At 38.6% G+C, this 22,364-nt stretch overlaps 3 protein-coding genes across 3 annotated transcripts in view; 1 reads left to right on the top strand and 2 right to left on the bottom strand.

Moving 5' to 3' along the window:
- The window catches only part of LOC307161659 (NACHT, LRR and PYD domains-containing protein 3-like), a 41,672-nt gene extending 19,933 nt beyond the window's left edge, over window positions 1–21,739 (bottom strand). The window contains exons 1-9 of the mRNA XM_079876527.1: window positions 21,591–21,739; window positions 20,647–20,775; window positions 19,966–20,073; window positions 18,493–18,577; window positions 18,021–18,216; window positions 16,097–17,927; window positions 13,514–13,684; window positions 5,624–5,797; window positions 4,750–4,920 (exon numbers count right to left, since the gene is read on the bottom strand). Of these exons, the coding sequence (XP_079732653.1) occupies window positions 4,750–4,920; window positions 5,624–5,797; window positions 13,514–13,684; window positions 16,097–17,927; window positions 18,021–18,216; window positions 18,493–18,577; window positions 19,966–20,073; window positions 20,647–20,705 (2,795 nt within the window). The 5' untranslated portion in view covers window positions 20,706–20,775; window positions 21,591–21,739. The remainder of the gene's footprint in view (window positions 1–4,749; window positions 4,921–5,623; window positions 5,798–13,513; window positions 13,685–16,096; window positions 17,928–18,020; window positions 18,217–18,492; window positions 18,578–19,965; window positions 20,074–20,646; window positions 20,776–21,590) is intronic.
- The window catches only part of LOC307161680 (uncharacterized protein), a 484,934-nt gene that overhangs the window by 319,434 nt on the left and 143,136 nt on the right, over window positions 1–22,364 (bottom strand). The window lies entirely within an intron of this gene.
- The window catches only part of LOC307161266 (sucrase-isomaltase, intestinal-like), a gene marked incomplete at its 5' end in the record, with an annotated part of 182,093 nt that overhangs the window by 49,471 nt on the left and 110,258 nt on the right, over window positions 1–22,364 (top strand). The window lies entirely within an intron of this gene.

Here is a 22,364-nt window from a genome sequence, read left to right as displayed (position 1 = left end):
AGGTCCTGCCATAGACCTCTCATAAAGCGGCCGTCCATGACCGCGCCCCAGCCCGTGAGAGAGGCGTCTGTCGAGACGGCTTTCCGGTGACATGACGCTCCCAGCACGGGACCTTGGGACATAAACCAAGCTTTCTTCCACATAGATAGGGAATGAAGGCATCTGCGCGTAACCCTGATCATGCGAAATGGGTTTCCCCTCGGGGAGAACCCCTTGGTTTTCAACCACCACTGCAGGGGCCTCATGTGCAGGAGACCGAATGGAATGATATTGGATGCTGCTGCCATGAGACCTAACACTCTCTGAAAATGTTTTACAGTGATGGCCTTGCCTAGCTTCATCCTGGTCACCGTGGCCAGGATGGATTCGATCCGTGCAGGAGACAATTGTGCCCGCATCGTGACCGAATCCCACACCACTCCCAGGAACGTGGTTCTCTGGGCTGGTGCCAACACGCTCTTTTTCGTGTTGAGTCTCAACCCCAGGCTCTGGATGTGGGCAAGGACGACATCTCGATGCCGAACTGCCAGCTCTTGTGACTGGGCCAGGATCAGCCAGTCGTCGATATAATTGAGGACCCTGATACCCTGAAGCCTCAGCGGTGCTAGAGCTACGTCCATACATTTTGTAAATGTGCGAGGGGAGAGAGCAAGGCCGAACGGAAGAACCCGATATTGGTACGCTTCGCCCCCGAAAGCGAACCTCAGGAACCTCCTGTGAGATGGAAGGATGGAAATGTGGAAGTATGCGTCCTTCAGATTTATCGTGACAAACCAATCCTCGGATTGAATTTGGCTCACGATAATGGGAATAGTGAGCATCTTGAACCTGAATCTCCTTAGAGACCGATTCAATTGCCTGAGATCTATTATCGGACGCAACCCCCCATCCTTCTTGGGAACTATGAAGTAGCGGCTGTAAAACCCGGACTCCCTGTCCGGAGGAGGAATACGTAGCTAGCGTTCTATAGACTCTGCTCTGGGTCGACTACAGTCCAGACCACCCCGTTGAACTTTGGTGGGCGGGAACCGAACTGTAGTCTGTACCCCTTTTGAATGGTGCGCAGAGCCCAAGGAGAAATATTCGTGAGATTTTTCCATGCATCGAAATACTCTACTAAGGGAGGCTGGCTCTCGAGGCTGGCTTCGGGTATTAATCGGGATTCGTTCTTGGCCCCCTGAAGCGGATCTCCAGCAGGGTTCGACCGAAAACAATTCTCGATGTGCGGACGCGAGTGCTGCCTGGCCGCAAGCCTGTGGGGCGGACAGTGCAGGGCGCGTTCACTGGAAACCGATGCGTCCCGAAGGGCACTTGGCGGCGGGAAGTCGACATCGATTTCCTGCGGGCCCCGCGGAGGAGGCGACCTCGATCGCTCCCCCACGGGTGGGGCCGCCCGCAGAGGACCTAGGCTGGCTAGGACCTCTTTGTCGAAGCCTTTTTCGCCTGCAGGACGGCCCTCAGGTCGCCCTGCTTAGGTTGAGGCTTCGGCTGAGAGCGTCGTCTATGCCCCCATGCTGTTTGAGGGGGGGCTCTAGAAGCGACGCTCTCTTTTTGCGCCTGTCTATAGGCGGAGGAGCTGGTGGATGGCTGCGGCTGCCCACTGGGGGCAGGCTTCTTAGGCTTGGAGCGGCGAGGGAGATATTGTCTGAAGGCTGCAGATTGTTTCTTCGCCTCCTGAAACCTGTCGACGACGGTGTTGACTGAGTCGCCGAACAGGCCAGAAGGCGAAATCGGGGCATCAAGGAGGAAAGCCCTGTCTTTCTCCTTGATGCCCGACAGATTTAACCATAGGTGCCTCTCCGAGACCACCATTGCCGCCATGGAACGGCCAATAGCACGGGCCATCTCCTTGGTGACTCGGAGAGACAAATCTGCAGCCTTCCTCAACTCCGCAATATCTTCTGGAGTTGGACCCTCGCCCTCATCAATATCCTTAAGAAGGTCGGCCTGGTACGCTTGTAGTACTGCCATTGTATGCAGACTAGCACCAGCCCGACCCGCAGCCATATAAGCCCTGCCCACTAACGATGATGTTTCACGGCACGGTTTAGTGGGCAGCACCGGGGTTTTCAGGGATGATGCAGACTCGGGGGCTAAATAGGTGGCAAGCGGCTGTTCCACCCGAGGCATCATCCCATAACCGTTCTCTCGCCCCCCCAAAATATTACTATAATTTAAAACAGGGGGGTTGGACACGCGAGATGAGTGTGGCTTGTTCCACGAAAGAACGGCAAACCCCGATGATGAGGTTGCTCTCTGTGCTGCAGGAAACGCTTGTCCAACTTCCTTTTAATAAGCGTTTCCTGCCTCTCATGTGGCCAACTGATATTAAGACGGGCCACTGCACGAGAGACAACCTCCACCAGCTCCTCATATGCGGGGATATGGGGTGGCGAATCATCCCCAAAATCCCCGTCTTCGATGCTGAGCACGTCTACTTCCTCAGAAGCAGACAGCTCAAGCATCGGGCTCTCCACTCGTGCGCAAGAAGCCGCCGAGCGGGCTTCCGCGCGAGGAGGGAGAGCATCGGAACTGGCGGATGAATCACGAGAGCGTGCCTCGGCAGTCTCGGGATCCCCCGCCAGATCCATTTGCGAGCCCCATGAAGAGCGTTGCTGCGCCACCTCAGCGAACGCGGGTCCCGCACCACGAGGCTCGCGAGCCTGGCCATCATCATCGAAGATGGCCAGACGGGAGCGCAGCACACGGATTGTTAATTTTTCACAATCCTCGCAAGCAGCCCCCTCGAGAGCTGCCTGCGCGTGCTGCGCTCCCAAACAGTGTACACACAGTTGGTGTGTGTCCCCACCCGTGATATAACGTGGGCAGGGATGCACACACCTCCTGTAACTGCTTTTACTCGCCATTTATATATATATATATATATATATATATATATATATATATATATATATATATATATGCTTTGTGACTGTGACAAACAACACCAAATATGACATACAAGAACAGAGAGCGCTTGCTGAAGAACAGAAAGCTATCTCTGTTGTGTGCCGGCGTCCTTTTGTAGCTTCCGCATATGCCGTCACACATTACGTCATGACGCAACACCAATCAGGATTGGTTTAGTTTCATTCATACTTCAGATGCGCTACGCTGAGGGGCGTTCACCCAAAGTGTCATTCGACGCAGTTCGAGTTCCCTCGAAAGGGAACTCACACTTATTTAAAAAAAAAAAAAGATTAAATTACCATTGTAAACACAGCTGCAGAGGACGCTTATTGGCTATTTTCACTCCCTAATATCTATTTTGTCACTCATTTTGCTTTTGAATTAATATTAAAGGTCCCGTTCTATGTGATCCCATGTTTCAAACTTTAGTTAGTGTGTAATGTTGTTGTTAGAGTATAAATAATATCTGTAAAATTATAAAGCTCAAAGTTCAATGCCAAGCGAGATATTTTATTTAACAGAAGTTGACTACAAAAAACGGCTGGATTGGACTACACCCCTCTACATCCTGCTTTAGTGATGTCACTAGAACCGTAACCTCCGCCCACAGGAACACAGGCGTATTGATGGCGAAATGTCAACAGACGTGGTTGATGTTTATCTATAATCGGATACCGCAAAAGTTTAATTCGAAGTTGTTAGTTTGCAAACGGTAAGTAGTGATTTACTATGGAAGTAGCGATCACTCTTCACATCGTTCGTTTCTCTTAGTAGGATGAAAATAATCTTACTTAAACTGTGATTAATATACAGAAAGCGATCAAAGAACAATCCCTTTCCAATCGCCCAAGCTGCTGACGGTGACACAGCGCGAGTTTATCTGGACTCTTGCCAAAACTCGTTATGAAATCAATGACGCTGTTACACTGCACAACGAAGCTCTTACTGTATTTATATGCCTCATGTTTGCATTGGTGAAATCATTAGTGAGAGTGCAGGAACTGCGTTGCAATGATAAGATCTTACACGCGATCAACAGACTGTCATCTGCTCAATGCTCATAACTGCAACCTTTTATGTGATGGTAATAGATCTAAATACTTAAAAAACTTCTCATGATTCGTTAATCCCGATAGCTGTAATAGTAAAAACGTATAATAGCTGTAATAGTAAAAGTTTTCCAGATAGTTCCACATGTAATGCCAGATATTTCATATGCAAGCATGTCAGCCAATCACAGCAGAGGGCGTTTACACTGAAGTCTCACAGCAGACACGCCCCTTCAAACAGAGTGTTCAAACCAGGGAATGAAATCAGGCTAGGAAATATGCCTTTTATTTCTAAATGATAACAATTTTTGATCTAAAAAACATACTAACATTATAAGGGCACCCCTGGAAACATTATAAGATAATAAAAATAATCCATGGAATGGGACCTTTAAGACATTATGAATGATAATAATTAAAGTTAACTTTATCTATACACCTCAAATTAAGCTCAGTGCTTTGTCATCCCACAGTGCTACCAAATACTTTCTGTAGAACTGCAGTGCTGCTGCCCTCAAATGCTAGTCTGGAGCCCTGTGAACTTAAAATAAAACTGCACATTGTAATTTCTGTACGTTAAGTCTAATTATTATCAAAGCATTTGTCAGTAATACAGTTATTTTGGGGGAAAATGTGAATAATTGCATTGCAAGGTGATTTAAGGTGTGCCCCTAAATTTTCTGCTTGTGCTCCAAAAATTAAATCAGGGGCTACAGCGCTCCTAATAAAAAAAGTTAGTCTGGAGCCCTGAAAAGTAAAGTAATATTATAAATAAATGAGCAATACTCACGTCAGTGTGTTGAGTTGACAGTGTTTATCCTGCAGTAGAGCAGCGATCTGATTCACTACTGTGTCTCCTAGTTTATGTTCACTCAGATTCAGCTCTTTCCGGAGAAATGGGTTTTTACCCACAACTCTCTTCACATACTGACAGGCTTCCTCTGCAGCAGGACTCAAAAACCTGCAGAAGAGTCAATTCAGTTCTCAACTAAAGGTCTGTTGCATTACAAAAAAGATTGATACGATAAACATTTTTATTTTTCTTTGAACATTTAAATACACAAATAAATATAAATTTAAAAGAAACTAGAGCGGCACTCAGTCCTAAAGCAAACTCATAAGAACAGAAACGTCTAACAGAGCAGAAGGGCAAAAGCTCACTAGATCATGGTTTTCAGTATGAATACAGAGTGTGAAATTAAGATCTTTCTGGCTTTTAAGCAGGATAAGTGAGAAACGTCAGCACAGAGAAAACTGGCTTGTGAACATCTGGAGACTCATAGACCTGCTATAGAGAGATGCAGTGAATCTGGGCTTGATGGAAAACTACTGTGTTCAGAAAACTATTTCACTAAAAGGTTATCTAGAATTTTGATGAGAACTGTGCACAAAAATAAAATTGTGCATTTCAATTATCAAGGTATACTCCAGAATAGCAGCCCATATACTGACCCATAATGTCTATTTGACCTTTAGCTCGTATCACAACTAAACTGTGTTTACCATCATAAACCAACGTTTACCATCATCATGACAGAACCTGCAGCATCTGATCTGATCTTGATCATTTTGATGCAACAAATTGTATAGCTAAAATAATATATCAGTTATGAATATTTAGCCTCCATATAACTAATTTAGTTAATTATTTGATCCCGTCTCACCTCAGTGTCTTCAGTTGACAGTCTGGATCCTGTAGTAAATCATCGAGCTTCTTCATTCCTGATTGTCCAGGATCATTTCCTGTGAGATCCAGCTCTATCAGGTGTGAAGGGTTTGATCTCAGAGCTGAAGCCAGAGCTTTATAACCTTCTTCTGTCACACTGCATTTAGAGAGTCTAGAACAGGAATGAAAGCATTCAGCTGATTAATCAGTTAAACCTGAACAATATAAATCCTTAAACTTGAATTTTATTTTGTTCTTTGTACAAATGCATTGAAAGTTAGTTGAAAAAACTGACAACTGAACATGGAGGCAAAAACAAAAGGCACAGAAATCTTTAATATGTTAGACATCAACATCACTTTTGAGAATACAATTATCTAAAACTGTGTAAGCCCGTTTATCGGTCCAAATGGGGGTTTCCGCCAGAACGGGTGAAGGTCTCTGTGTGTTACTGTCTTTCCACATGGCAAAGAAATTTAATTCCATTTAAGCTTTTATCTGACTCTATTTTATATCTGACTTCATTTTATCACGACCTCGAATTTAAGTTAGATTGCCAATTGGTTATTGGTCAATTATATAATAGTTCAGCAATACATTTGATTGTTCTATTTAACTCTTAATTATACCATGGTCTGGGTGAATACTCGATTCTGATTGGCTGCAGGGTGTCCATTAAAAAGTGATAATGTACACCTAGGAAAGGCGTCCTGTCAATTTGCCTGATGACAGTTCTAAATGATTGCCGTGGCTCAAACTCACTGATCAACTGCTGCGGTCGGGTCGCTGTGGCCACGTTGCTTGGCAACGCCTGTATACGGGAGATATTAAATAGTGCGCTCGACTTAATAAATAAAAACCCTCACGATTTTTACTCTAAAACACATTAAAGTATTATTAACTGATTAAATATTTCTTTCTTTCGTAAGTGACCATGGTATAAGCGGGTTAATGCCCTTCGAGGTGTCCATTGTCAGGTATTAATGGACTTCGGCGTACCGTAATGGACATAATGGACACCTCGTCGGGCATTAACCCTTACTTATATTTTGCCCATTCATATTAGGAAGCTATGTCGCTCAGAGGTCCTCACGCCTTGTTTAATGTGGGTCACACGATCACAATCTCGCCAGATTGGGTCGCTAAACAGAGGTAATTGCTATATACCTGAGATCGGTCGCATTCATGCTTACACAATCAAAGATACTTTGGTATAGCCCCCGTGATTGCATACACTTGAAATTAAAGTAATGTTTACTTCAGTAGAGGTATGGCCACTACTACAGATATAGGTCAACCAACTTTACTTGTCTTATAATAGCTTTGGATTGGCCATGCCGTGGTTTCCCACGTACACATCTAAAGTAACATTAAATTAAAACAGAGGTAAGACACACCCAGATTTAGGTTGGTCTAGCAGCATTTGCTGCCCTAAACGCAAATTCACTTCTTGTCTTTACAAAACAAGTACACTTGAATTAGCGCCAAAATATTAGTCATCACTAATCTGATGCAAAACTTGCGGTAAAACACGAACCATTTTAATCTACTTGAGAAAACTATTTCAGAGTCAGTCGGAATAAAATCAAATGTAACGTCAGGTAAATGAATCATGCCAATTACATAATCATTTAAAAGGTAATAAATACAAAACATCAAATGCTCTGGAATAAAGAGAGAAGTTGCGAACCTGACATTATAAAATACATGATGGGGAGTGCCTGCATACACTCTGCATCACGGGCTAATATGAGTTACAAATCGCCACGAGCCTTCTTCAGCATCTCCCTAAATACTCAGACCAAATACTCAGACTCAGACCTAAACACTTTGGGAATGGCCTAATTAAAGACCAGACTACAACTCCAATGAAATGCTGTGGAAGTACGTGAAACACAGCTCATGCTGGAAAGTCTGCAAATGTCAATGAGCTAAAGCAGCTTTGTAAGGAGGAGTGGGAAGTATGGACCAAAATACCTTCACAGTGGTGTAAAACACTCATAAACTAGAGGAAGTGTTCAGTCGAGACAAGCAGAATCAAAGATACACAGCTCCCTCAAAAGCACTAAAATACATTAATCCTGTCACATAAAACATTAAGAAAAGTTATTTCTACCAGATATCACCCTCCATTCTGTGGCAGATTTACCAGATCAAACAGAATCATCTGAATTCTGACTCAACACTAGGTATGCAAGTAATGATTACATCACTAAAGTATAAATTATAAACAAAAACAGCACAATTTAAGTGTTAACTTATAAGAAGTAGAACAAACATATATAGAAAATACTTTATCCACTAAATATTATAATCCTTTGCAATTATTTGCATTACAGTGCAGTACCAGGTGTTAAAGGGATAGTTCACCCAAAAATGAAAATTAGGCTATGATTTACTCACCCTCAAGTCATCCTAGGTGTATATGACATTCTACTTTCAGACGAAAATAATCTGAATTATATAAAAAAAAATGTCCTGGCTCTTCCAAGCTTTATAATGGCAGTGAACGGTTGTATATTTCTCAAGTCCATCAAAGTACATCCATCCATGATAAAAGTGCTCCACACAGCTCTGGGGGGGTTAATAAAGGCCTTCTGAAGTGAAGTGATGCGTTTGTGTAAGAAAAATATCCTTATTTAAAACTTAATCGACTAAAATAACTAGCTTCCGGCCTTTATTAACCCCCAGAGCCATGTGGAGCACTTATTTTACAAGAAAATATATTTGCCAATGACCCTCAGGATCTGTAGCTCTTATTCTGATATTTAATGTTAGATCTTTCCTTTTCTTGGAACAAAATGAATGCTTAATGTCACTTCAATATTACTCGATGAAAAAACACAAAACCAATAAAATTGCACAATGACAGGATTGGTATGGTATACCCACGTTGTTACACTCTAAAAAATGCTGGGTTATTTTTTAAACCCAAATGCTGGGTTGAGCATTTTGTCTATGTTGCTGGGTTATTTTCTCCGTAATCAGCTGACAATATCCCAGCATTTGGGTTTGTTTTGGAAATGTTGACCCAGCGCTTACCTCCTCGCGAGTCGCGCGCTTTTGTCCACTGTTCAAATCACTACGTCAACAGGAGGACGAGAGGTTCAAGCAGGAGCGAGTGTAAATGTGAGCAACCCTGTTTTATTAAAACTATCCTAACGTTAAGTAACGTTAGTCAAAGAAGTCAGAAAGTCAAAATTACAATAAGTTATTTTGAAATGAACTATGAATTATTGACGACGGACCAAATGCTCTAGTCTAGATTTTGCGTCTGTCGAACTAGCGACCGTTATGCTAACGTTACGTTACACATAACATTCATTATTTTTACACAGTCTGTCATCAATTATTCCACTTATAACACGGTCACAATGTCTAAGTACAGTTGTTGGTGTCTGTTTTATCTCCAGAAATGTTGCGGGTTACTTGACTCGGCGGTGTTGGATGGATGCAGTGTAACGTCACTGGCTAGTGGATGGATATGCTAAAGAAGCTGTAAGTCTAACATTACCTATTATTTAACTGTTTTTGTTAGTCATTTTCGAAAGGTAGCTTTACATAAAATAATGTATTATGCTGCAGTATGTTCTCTGTGTTTGGGTGCGTGCGCCTTAGTTCAATTTGGCTAAGCATTTCTGCAGAAAACAGTGATGTCATCGTCCAGCTCTGTACAATTCTTATCAAAAACTGTCATTGTTCATTTGAAGTCAGTTCAGTGTTGCTTCAGTTACGTTCAGAAACTATGTAAAGATAATCAAAGTAGTTACTGAAGTACAATTTGGACTTAAATCGGCTCTGAAAAAAAGAGTCATTCAGTTCAGTTCAGTTCTCATCTAATATTGTCAGTGCAATTAAATTAATAATAGGCTATTGTTGAAAATTAAGTGCCCCTAACTAAGCAAGCCAGAGACAACAGTGGCAAGGAACCTACACTCCATCAGGTGACAGAATGGAGAGGAAAAAAAACCTTAGGAGGAACCAAGCTTATGTATTAAATAGCCTAATACAATTTATTATTTTGGTTTGTCATGCAATTTGGTTCACAATCATTAAAATAACTATGAGGATCATTGAATCGTGAATGAATAAAAAAAAAAAAAAAACTGCCAGGAAGAATAAACATTAACAACATTTATTTATTATTTTTACTTATCTTGAAACTGCAATCAAATAAGTCAATGGGCGCAATGCCCTCAGGCGATTGTTATACCGATAGACTAATACATTTGAATGAATAAAAAATATTCTATGAAATATCTACATTTGATTTTATAAAAAAAAAAAAATTATCCACAAAATTAACATTTCTTCTGTTTACAGTCTTGTGAATTAACAATAGTTAATTAAGCTGTTAAAAATGATTTTGTCTATTTATTTATTTTATTTTTTTAATTAAGTAATGATTCATTAAAATTATTTATATATATATATTTTTTAAATCAACTGGAGCCAGCATAAAAATTAATTTTAAAAGCATTGTATAAGACATGCTAACTTTGTAAAGATATTACTAATCAGATGTTTCCTTCTTTACTTTTACAGCAATGGACATTTTTGTTCAACAAAAACTCCTCAACTGGAATCTTGAGTGCCTCATTGAAAAATTGCTGGTAAATATGTGATGAACAATTTTGCATTTCAAATTCTCTTTCTTTGTAGGTAATCTTTTTTTCACAGTTGCATCCAGTGCCAACCCTTAACAAAGTTTGCTACACCATTCACAATAAGCTCAAAAACATGAATGGCCAATGTACTTGTCCAAAGTACAAGCACATGACAAGACTTAATGTCAAACCATGTAGGGTGAATTTAAATCAGTTATATTGTAGGGCTGGCATAGGGTACCACTTCTGTGCCTAGTCGTTGTCAGTGTAATTTTATAGATAGCCTTGCTTGTTTGCCCCTTTCTTGGTTTAAGGCAGTGGTTCTCAAATGTCTTGGGACTCACCATAATTTTGATCATTTTTATAATTTTTTGTCTCCCTCATCAGAGACACCCAATTTAAATTTTGCAGTCTGTACTAATGAGTTAAATCAGCTGTGTTAAATGAGGGAGAGATACAAAATGTGCAGTGGTATGGGGTCCCCAGGACGGGTTTGAGAAGCACTGCTTTAAGGGATAGTTCACCTGAAAAGGAAAATTCTGTTGTCATTTACTCACCCTCATGTTATTACAAACCTGAATGACTTTCTTCTCCTGAACACAAAAGAAGATATTTAAAAAAATGTTGGTAACAAAACAGTTAACACTAGCCATTGACATAGTCAGTGGCTACCGTCAACTGTCTTGTTACTGACATTCTTTAAAAAATCTTTTTGTGTTCAGCAGAAGAAAGAAACTTGTACAGGTTTGGAACAACTTGAGGGTGAGTAAATGAGGCGAGTAAATTTGACATGAGGGTGAGTAAATTTGCATTTTAAGGTGAACTATACCTTTAATAACACTAAATGTTTTCAGATTACCAGTTCACCTTAAAATGCAAATTTACTCACCCTCATGTCAAATTTACTCGCCTCATTTACTCACCCTCAAGTTGTTCCAAACCTGTACAAGTTTCTTTCTTCTGCTGAACACAAAAAGATTTTTTAAAGAATGTCAGTAACAAGACAGTTGACGGTAGCCACTGACTATGTCAATGGCTAGTGTTAACTGTTTTGTTACCAACATTTTTTTAAATATCTTCTTTTGTGTTCAGGAGAAGAAAGTCATTCAGGTTTGTAATAACATGAGGGTGAGTAAATGAGGCGAGTAAATTTGACATGAGGGTGAGTAAATTTGCATTTTAAGGTGAACTATACCTTTAATAACACTAAATGTTTTCAGATTACCAGAGTACATATTTAACTGTTATATATGTAAGCTAATTTCACTCATTCTAAGTTGACCTTAGTTAGAAATGCACTTTGCTTAATTTAAAAGCTGATGAACGAACAAGTTCTAATTTGCCATTTTTCTATTCTTAGATTCCAAAGGCATGCTAGCACTTACAATCCTGCCAGTCATTCTTCCCCCGCCTGTGTACAACCTTTCGGCCTACTATTCAAGAGGCAAGAACCTCATTCATTGATGTACAACCGGTAAGTAAAACAACAGGGGACAAAAAGAGCAGGCTCATTTCTGTACACCTGTTTGTAGGGCAGCACGATAAATCGTTTTAATTGTTTATGGTTATTGCTGCTTGGATCTGACACGTATTTAATTTTCTCACAACTTTTTAAAGGATTAGTTCACCCCAAAATGAAAATTTCCTAATAATTTACTCACCCCAATGTCTTCCAAGATATCCATGTCTTTCTTCCTTCAGTGGAAGAGAAATTAAGTTTTTTGAGGAAAACATTTCAGGATTATTCTACACAGAATGGACTTAAATGACAACCAACTATCCCAATGTTCAAATGTCTGTCTCAATGCAGCTTCAGAGTCTCAACACAATCCCAGTCGAGAAATAAGGGTCTTATCTAGCGAAACCATCGGCCATTTGTGGTTTAATAGTATATAAATGTTTATTTTATTTTTTATTTTTTTAAATGACCGATGGTTTCGCTGGATAAGACCCTTATTTCTCGACTGGGATTGTGTCGAGACTCTGAAGCTGCATTGAGACGGACATCTGAACCTTCTTTGAACTTTGGGATAGTTGGTTGCCATTCTGTGTAGAAAAATACTAAAATGTTTTCCTCAAAAAAACGTAATTTCTTTTCCGCTGAAGAAAGAAATACATGGATATCTTGGATGGCATTGGGGTGAGTAAATGATTAGGAAATTTATATTTTGAGGTGAACTAATTCTTTGTTAATTTAAGATGGTATTTAACTAATTTAAGACTGATCTTATGAAAACCTAAGACACTTTTAAATAATTATCTGTGTCTGATATTGTCTTTCCCTCATTTAGTCTGGAACCAACATGGTGCTTTACCTGGAAAGGCAGAGAGAAGCAAAACCCTTCCCCTTTGTCTTGGAGCTTGGAATGGCTGGACAGTTTTTTGGTGAATGGGGAAACTCTGGAACAGTGGACTTTTTTTTTTTTTATCTTTTTTTGAAGATAATTTTTAGCTAGGCTATTTTACAGTTTATAGGTATAGAGTTTTATGTTTTTATTTTGCTACACAGGACTAAATGATTGCTTATTTAAAATGAATTGCAATGTATGTACTTACTGTTTATACGCAGAGTTTTTATGTGCCTCCCATTTTTGCTGCACAGGACTAAATGATTGTTTATTTAAGTGAATTGCAATGTATGTACTTATGTGTTTTTTATTGTATTCTTTGTGAAGATAATCTTTAGCTATAGGCTATTTTACAGTTTACAAGTGTAGAGATTTGAATTTTGAGAATCTTACCATTTTATAATCTTTTAACTTACCAACATTTTAGCACAAATTATTTTTGTGGGCCTCCGTTTATGTTGCAGATGTCTAACTGTTTTTTTTTTTTTTAACATGAATCTATTTATGATTATATTAATTTCCTGGAATAAACACTTTAATTGAATCAATAAACAGTAGTGTTATTATTGTTATTAATATTTTTGTATTTTTTTTTTTTTTTTTTTTTTTATTATTATTATCTAAAATGAATAACCTGTAACATGGGGGTTGTTTGATCCAGCACTGATTAAAAACAACCCAGCAGATGGGTTAATGTATAAAAACCCAACCTGCTGGGTCAAAATAACCCAGCATGTGTTCTGTCCAATATTTACCCAGCGCTGGGTTGCCAAATAACCCAAATTGGGTGGTTTTTAACCCAGCATTTTTTAGAGTGTACAAATAAAGATCTTTGAATTTTTCACAAAAGTTGTCTTGCACTTTTGCCTCCGGCATCGTCCTGTCAGTCATCGCTCCTTACTCTAGTCATGTGACTCCTGTGGCTCAACTTACCTCAGTATCTCCAATTTACACTTTATATTCTTCAGTCCAGAGCAGAGCAGCTTCACTCCTGAATCCTGCAGATTATTATTGTTCATGTTCAACTCTTTCAGATTGGTATCTGATCCAAGAACTGCAGCCAGAGCTGAACAGCTTTTGGCTGTTAAGTCACAATCATTTAACCTACAATAGATCACAACACAGAATTAGATGGAGCACATACAATACATTTTCTATATACAAATATTAAATAGATTTTTACTTAAATATTAAATACATTTTTATATAAACAGCATATACAGCAGAGGCTGAGTTAAACTAACATTCATCTTTAAAAACTACTATTTCCTGTACATTAGTGTTTTTTATTCAGTGACAAATAACCTAGATAAAATGAAGCATGTTTGAAAAAATGTTTGTGTAAAACTATTATAGCTATAGGATTTTTTGTCTATTTAAGTGACCTGATGGATTTTAGGTTCTTGCCACTGTTGCCTGTCTTGCTTAGTTGGGGATACTTAATATTCAACAATATTGACTTGACTGCACCGACACCATTATATGAGACAGTTCACACTTTTATGGCAAGTTAAAGGCCTTTCACTATAATTCTAAAAATGCCTCCATTCACATGTACATGCATTTTTTACATAAAATCTTTAATGATTTGAGTAAAGCTAAGATTACATAAACCTAAAAACCTAAGAAATGTCATTTGTTTTTACTATTTCAAGATTAAGGTCAACCGATGGCTGATGCCGATATCTTAGAGAGCAGGGTGGCCAACGGGTGATATATCATTAATTTAAAGATAGTAAAAAAGCATCCATAACAATTGCTGGAATTAAATTTATAGTTATTTTACTTAATTACTAAATTAGAAAAATATATTTTTAAAAAATTATATGTAAAAAAAAACAAAAAACTTTTTTTGTAGAAAAAAACATCTTAAAATGTGTAAATCAAATATGATACAACAGGCTTTTGATAAATGTTTATTTGTAAATCTCATGATCTACATATTGCATTACATTATTATTACATTAAACTACAGAATTACTCATAGAAATAAGCATTTAAAATATCTAATAAATGATGTAGTAATATATATGTACTTTATTTAAGTAGCCTGTTTTATAAAAATCTCAATGTTTTATACTATAACCTTTCAGAATTTCATCATACTTTTTGGCAATATAAATTACATCTGTACCAAATTACATTCTTTCCCCTCAGTTTGGGTATATGAATAAAATGTATTTTTTTTTCTTCCTCAAGTATGAGTATGAGCTAATATATATAATTCTATATAAGTCATACAAGTCTGGTGTATCATATGATACAAAACAAACATGCAAACATTTTTACATGGTATTTTATATTTTGTCTTAAGTAGGGCTGCACGATATGAGGAAAAGCTGCGATGTGCGATAACATTGTTTAATATTGCGATGACGATATGACTTGTGATAAATATTCAAATGTGAATGTTAGCTATACTGTTCCCATGTCTTAGTGCTTTAATAGGTTCTTTGCTTGATAGGTCAAACGTTTATTACATGCCTGGTTCAGATTACACGATTTTAGCGCGATTTTGGCACGATCCGTTTGACGTAGTAGGGTGTCGTGGAGATTCGTAAACGACAACGGGCGTCGGGACGCAAGATTCGATCGTTTCATCTCGTATAGTGTGTCATAGTGGGCAACAACCTACGTCGCGATGCTTCACGACATCACGACAGAAAGACTAGCATGTTTAATTTTTTAACGGTTCTCCACAACGGGTTGAGTATGTGAGCGAGAGTGAGTGTGCGCGAGTGAGTGAGAGTGCGAGCAACAGTGAGTGTGTGTGCGCGCCAGTGAGCGTGTGTGTGTGTGCGCGAGTGAATGAGTCTTGCCATAAGTGAGTGTGTGTGTGTGCGAGAGTGTGTGTGCACGAGTGAGCGAGCGATCGCGTGTGTGTGTGTGTGCGAGTGAGTGAGTGAGTGCAAGTGAGTGAGTGAGCAAGGGACAGTGAGTGTGTGTGTGCGCGAGTGAGTGAGCGCAAGTGAGTGAGTGAGCGAGGGACAGTGAGTGTGTGTGTGTGTGTGTGTGTGTGCGTGCGCGCGAGTGAGCGAGTGTGTGTGTGTGTGTGCGAGTGAACGTGTGACGGCATGCGATGACTGGTCGGAAAGCAACGTGTAGTCTGACATGTTTCTTGTCCATGACACGACAAGATTTTAGGAGTCAAAATCGTGTAATCTGACACCGTGACTATCATAACAGACACAAAAATCTTGTAATCTGAACCAGGCGTTATTCATCGTGTCAGGCTGTCTGTTGCGATGTGTTCATCGCGCAAGTTTATATCGCGATGACGATGAAAAATCGATGTATCGTTCAGCCCTAGTCTTAAGGTTTGATAAACTGTCTCCACACACACACACACACACACACACACACACACACACACACAAAACTATTTTATATGACAGGCTTTACATGTATAGGTTCATGTTTATGATGGGGAATCACTATAGAGTAATGTAGATAACTCCATTTTTCAGATGAAAGCTAAACATGACAAAATATGACAAAATATATTAAAAGACTTACAGGGCTCTTCTGGAGGTTTTGATGACTGCCGATAATCTAATGAGACACTCGTCTGATTTCTTGAATTTCTGAAGCTCAAACTCCTCCAGCTCTTCCTCTGATGTCAACAACACAAAGGCTAAAGCAGACCACTGGGCAGGTGAAAGGTCACCAGATGAGAGACTTCCTTTGCTAAGGTGGGTCTGAATCTCTTTCACCAGAGTTTGGTCGTTCAGTTCATTCAGACAGTAGAACAGATTGATGGATCTCTCTGCAGGAAGATTATCTTCTAATTTCTGCTTGATGTACTGAACTATTTCCTTGTTGCTCTGGTCATTGCCATCTTGCTGTGTCAACAGACCTCGTAAGAGTCGTCGATTGGACTGGAGTGACAGACCGAGGAGGAAGCGAAGGAAAAGGTCCAGGTGTCCATTGTCACTCTCGAGCGCCTTGTCCACTGCAGTCTTGAGTAAATCAATCATGGTTTCATTTCTGTTTTCCTGTTCTGTAGACTCATGTTCAAACACACTTGTCTTGTTGATGTCTAGAAACAGATGTGCATAAAGGGCTGCAATAAACTCTTGAATGCTCAAGTGAACAAAGCAGTACATGGTACCAAGAACAATCCCTGTTTCCTCCTTAAAGATCTGGGTACACATGCCTGAGTACACTGATGCCTTATAGACGTCAATACCACAGGCTTCCAGGTCTGTGTCATAGAAGATCAGGTTGCTGCTTTCCAGCTGATGAAATGCCAGTTTCCCCAGTGAAAGGATGGCGTCTTTATCCCAGGAAACATCTGGTGTGTATTCTCCATCATACTTTCGGCGGCTCTGCTGGATCTGAAAGCGGAGAAAGTGTGTGTACATTTGTGTCAGAGTCTTGGGAGTGTCTTCAGTGTTTGATTCCTGCAGTGTTTTAGAGATCTCATCAGCCTGAGTGTTTTTCACATCATTATTTCTTTTCTCCTCCAGAATGTTCTGGAGAACAGTGGCTGAAATCCAGCAGAAGACTGGGATGTGGCACATGATAAAGAGACTCTTTGATCGTTTAATGTGATCTATGATTGTGTTGGCCTGATTCTGATCAGTGAATCTTTTTTTGAAGTACTCTTGCTTTTGTGCGTCACTGAATCCTCGTATCTCTGTCAGCCGGTCGATACAGTCAGGAGGAATCTTACTGGCAGCTGCTGGTCTGGTGGTGATCCAGATGAGAGCAGAAGGAAGCAGATTTCCCTTCATGAGGTTCGTTAGGAGAACATCCAGAGAGGCTGGTGACGATACATCACGCCACGTCTCATTACAGTCAAACTTCAGAGGAAGGCGACATTCGTCCAGTCCATCAAGGATGAACAGCACTTTGAACTGATTCCTTCTTGTAAGGTTGAGTCCTTTTGTCTCTGGAAAAAATTGAGTAATAAGATCCATCAAACTTAGTTTTTCTTTCTCCTTTAAGTTAATCTCTCTGAATGGAAGAGGAAATATGAAGCTGATATCTTGATTTTCTTTTCCTTCCGCCCAGTCCAGAACAAACTTTTGCACAGAGACTGATTTCCCGATGCCAGCGACTCCTTTTGTCAGTACAGTTCGGATCTCCTCGTCTTGTTCAGGTGCTTCAAACAAATGTGTGCATTCAACCTGTATCTCTTGTGCTTCATGACGCCTGGAAGCAACTTCAATCTGTCTCACCTCATGTTCAGTATTGACCTGTTCACTGCCGCCCTGAGTGATATAGAGTTCTGTGTAGATGTTATTCAGAAGTGTGGAGTCACCTTGCTTCGCAATTCCTTCAAACACACATTGATACTTCTTCTTTAGGCCACATTTCAGCTGATGAATGAAGAAGAGCTCATCTGAACACAGGAACAGACAATAGATAGTTTTAGTCTTCATTTTCTCTCCTACATTTATAAGAGACAATCAGACAGATGATCATGATCTCTTACCTTCTAGAGCATCAGCAGCTTCATCTTGCTTCATCTCTCTCAGGTAATGTAGTGTGAGATCAAGAGCTGATTCTTTGATACTGGATCTGTTCTCATTAAAGTCCTTCACAAAGTGTTGTGTGTTCTCTTTTTGTAATATTTTCTTTAACTTCTCCAGCTCATTCTTCAGAAATTTGATTATTTTGCTCTCAATATCCTACAAACAAAAGTAAGAGAAAAGACAGAATAACACAATTTAAATTTGCGGGGAAATAAAATTGTTCATCTACATTTGGTCAACACTATTTATTTAATAATTTTAAAATACATGTACAAAAAAAAGTCCATTTAAAAGACTAACATGCTAACCATGTTGTGCTAAAATGTGTTTAAAAGAAAAATGTGTTCAAGAAAATTTCTATAAAATTTCTTTGTTCAATAACATATTTGTTAGTTAGAAATATTAAACATTTATAAAAATGTGTTTTCCTACCTGGAAGATCCCTAGAAGATTGTCTTTGAAATTCTCGTGGTTCCTGTGAGTCTGAACGTCTGAGTCTAATGTCTCATATTGAAGCCTGTAATCAAATTAGTAAAATAAAATACTAACTGATAGGGGTGTGCCATATCATACCGTCCACGATAATACCGGTATAAATTTTTACATGATAAAAAAGTGTCATATCGCGATATCACTGATATGGCGCATTACGTTCCCTAGCACGCACAACAACAACACCTGTCTGAGCGCGAGAGCAGCAAGTCAGCCTCCAATGACGATTTAGTACCTAAAAAGGAGCTACTTCAAAAGTATTTTAATAATTCCCGCAGGTCTACCACTTATAATGCGGGAAATTCCCCCGCAAACACTGATTTTACCAACCGCGTGAGTGTTCAGCGGTGCCGCGTCTTCTCTCTCTCGCTCTCAAAATGGGTTGCACAAATCAAGCTTCAATACCACACTCTTGTGTTTAGCAGTCAGGACATGACGGAATCTTTTGTCACTTGCATCGTAACTAAAGTTTAGCATTTTCACTTCTTTTTAAGTCTCATCAGTTTAAACATTTGCGATTTTAAACTACTCTCGCGCGCTCTCTGAGAGATGTTTACTCTGCGTGCATACATACAGTAAAGCCGTCTCACAAACAGCTCGCGAGTAACAAAAGTTATTTTTCGCGGATTAAATCGCTTTAACATGGGAAAAAACACGCAAAATTGTGTAAAAATTCCGGTCATGGTTAGTGTATTCGTAAACAGTCGGTTATGTCTGAAATAACCATAAAATGCGCGTGACAGTGTGACAGACAGTATAACAGTAATGGATCCGGGCACTAGCTCTAAAAGTGACAGCAGCCATATGTGTCTGTCATTAATGTTGTCGTCAAAGCAACAAAAGATAGCTTTCATTGTAAGGAATCAGAATTAATAGCCTATGTATTTAATTTAGTCAGGACTCAGGACTAGTGTTATTTTACATTTGATTACCTTATTCAGTTTCTGTAGTATTTCTGAATAGTGTTAGACGGACCTACTCAAAAACTTTTATCTTTATTTGTATCTTTATTATTTTGTATATATTTTTTGCTACTTTTTTCAATTTAATTCAAAGATTGAAATCAAGCTTCCTTGTGTTGTGTAAACTCTTAAAAACAAAATTACCCAATTGTAAAAACACAATGAGTGAGCAAACATTTTGGTGAGATAAATGTAATAATAAAAAAAAAATTCTACATTTTTTTTATATCGTCATAAATATCATTATCGCAAATATTCTTGAAATATCGTGATATAATTTTGAGGCTATATCGCCCACCCCTACTAACTGATATTTTACAGAAAGAGAAATAAGCATTAGCTGTGAATACTCTGATAAATATTTTATCTAAACATGTTTCATGATTGGTATTCACTGATACAACTTTTAAACACAGTCAATGTGTGACAAAAAATTTGTAATACAAAATACCTTTTATTAGATGATGGTGTTTTCTCACTGAAGTATGGTCCTTCTCCATCTTTAGACCGATCACTCTTCAGAGACACAGAGCTGGACACATGTGAGCCTGATCTTACACTGATGACACAAAGAACAGAGAGAAAACACTTTAGTAAAGGAGGATCAACTGTGTCTGAAACACATCTGTGTCTTTATCTAATCCTCCACAGAAATACACACACTCACATAATCAACAGTTTTATAGTTAACCATCATTTTATTTTACTGGCTCACATTAGTTTAACAATTTCTTTAATATACATGAGTGAGATTAAATATGTTGAGAATTATAATTTAAGAGAACATGTCAAGTTTTTGTTTATTGACAGAAAAGAGAGCAGAAATGTCTGTGCGACACAGTTTTGTTAGCAAACTTCAATTAAATTAAGTGTATAGTTGTTTTCTAATGCCTATCAATAATTTTATGATCTAAAAACTAAAGTCATTTATTTGGATTAATTCAGCGTCTAGAAGGTTATTAACAAATTATTAACTGTGATATTTTCTATAGAGCAAACAGGGCTTTATAGATAATGTCAGTGTTAATTTAAGAAGTTCGAAAGTTAATAAAACAATGCTTAAGTTTTGTTATTGACAGGGAAACACAAAGTCCAGTCGAGTTTAAACTGATGAAAACAGACACAGTCTTACCTGTGTTTCTCTGAGAGACTCGTCTGAGAGAGAGAGTCCTTTCCTCTTTCCTCTGACATACTGCAGCTAAACTGACACTGAAAACTGATCAGCACTGCTTTCTGAAAACACTCAATCCTTCAGCATCACCTGGAAATGACACCATTTTACACAGATGAAGAACATCTTATTTAAGACAATAATGAAGAATGCTGAGTTATCATCAACAACAGCAACAGCAAAAACAATGTATAAAATAAAGTGAGTTACAAACAAATATATTGCCATGTAAAATAACCGAATGGTCTTAATCATTTCTGATTGTTCAATGAGTTTAACTGACTCTAAATATGAATTCATTGGGGAAGAGATATTTACACTGTGCAGGGAAAACTGAACCCAATTTGTTATATTCTCTATTACAGTATAATATCATTTTACAATCATATTTACCCAATCTTTATTAATTGTTGAATCGTTTGTCATTTAATCATTACTTCAAGTTCACATTGGTGGTTGATTTCATTACTTTCAAATGATCCTATAACTGATTAAGTAAAAGTAACCAGAATTATAATAGACATACTGTATAACTACTAATCATAATTGCTATATATGAACTGAAATATTCAGTTTAATAACAGCAGATTGTTGTTCATTGACGTTAGGCTTCATCTGTCTGTCTACTGTAAATGTCTGCTTCAAAAATACTTTCGATTTCACATCACAAAAACAACAGGAGGAAATGGGAGAAAACTTTCAAAAACATATTTGTTTTCAATAACCCTTTATCAATAAAACTTTTTGTGTTTAAACTTCAAAAGATTGTAATGTCTGGCAGATTCTTCTGTTCGGAGTAGCAGAAGAACAGCCTTCTGTAACTTCACATTTAAATCACGCTTAATATACAATATGAAGTTCCAAATAATTACAAATGACTTTAATGGAGAATGTATTAAACTTACTTGCAGTCTTGTCCACTAAGAAGAGAATGTATCAGTATTTTAAACTCAGTAACGCTTGTTGTCAGTCCGCGCGCGTCGTTCTCAGAATCTCTTCCTGGTCTCGATGGATTGTGGATTAAACACATAAATGGCCGCGAGTGTTTTCAGTGAGCAACAGGTTTAGGTGTCAACAGGTGTTGTTACTTTCGTTTTCCTCTTCTTCGTGTGTTTTACAGGAGGGTTTGGAGCAGCTGAACAGTTGCACACCGACACCTACTGCACTGGAGCGGGATATTATACCACATATATCTCTAAATCCTGTTTAAAACCTCTTACAGTAAATAGACATTTCATCAGTGCATCTGTTATATTCCCTGTTTCTGGACTATTATCTAAGATGCTGGATATTGTAAATGACTGACATCCTGAGGTTTGTATTTATTATACTGTACATTCAATCCTTTTGTTTTGTATTAGGACACAAATGATTCATAATTCAGAAATAGAGCTGGGCGATATGGCCAGAAATATCATCATAATTTGTTTGTTCACAGTTAAACTCCACAGAGTAAGCTACCTTTTAATTTAGGGCCCAATTTTGTTTTATTTTTTCCCTAAAGCATTTGTTTTATTATATTTTTTTGGATGATATGTTTTATGATTTAATACAAATATATCATCAAATATGGTGTCTTTTGAAATGAATTCAAACTTTCTTTTAAAATGTAATCATTCAGTTTCAGTGTGTATTTGACAGTAGTTTTCCTCAGTTGAAACAGGGAAAAGCTTGTGAAG

This window comes from Squalius cephalus (genome assembly GCF_949319135.1).
Source record: "Squalius cephalus genome assembly, chromosome: 7".
In the NCBI taxonomy this organism is placed as follows: domain Eukaryota; kingdom Metazoa; phylum Chordata; class Actinopteri; order Cypriniformes; family Leuciscidae; genus Squalius; species Squalius cephalus.
Note: the sequence above shows the minus strand (reverse complement) of the source record. Positions and strands in the feature narration are given on the sequence as shown.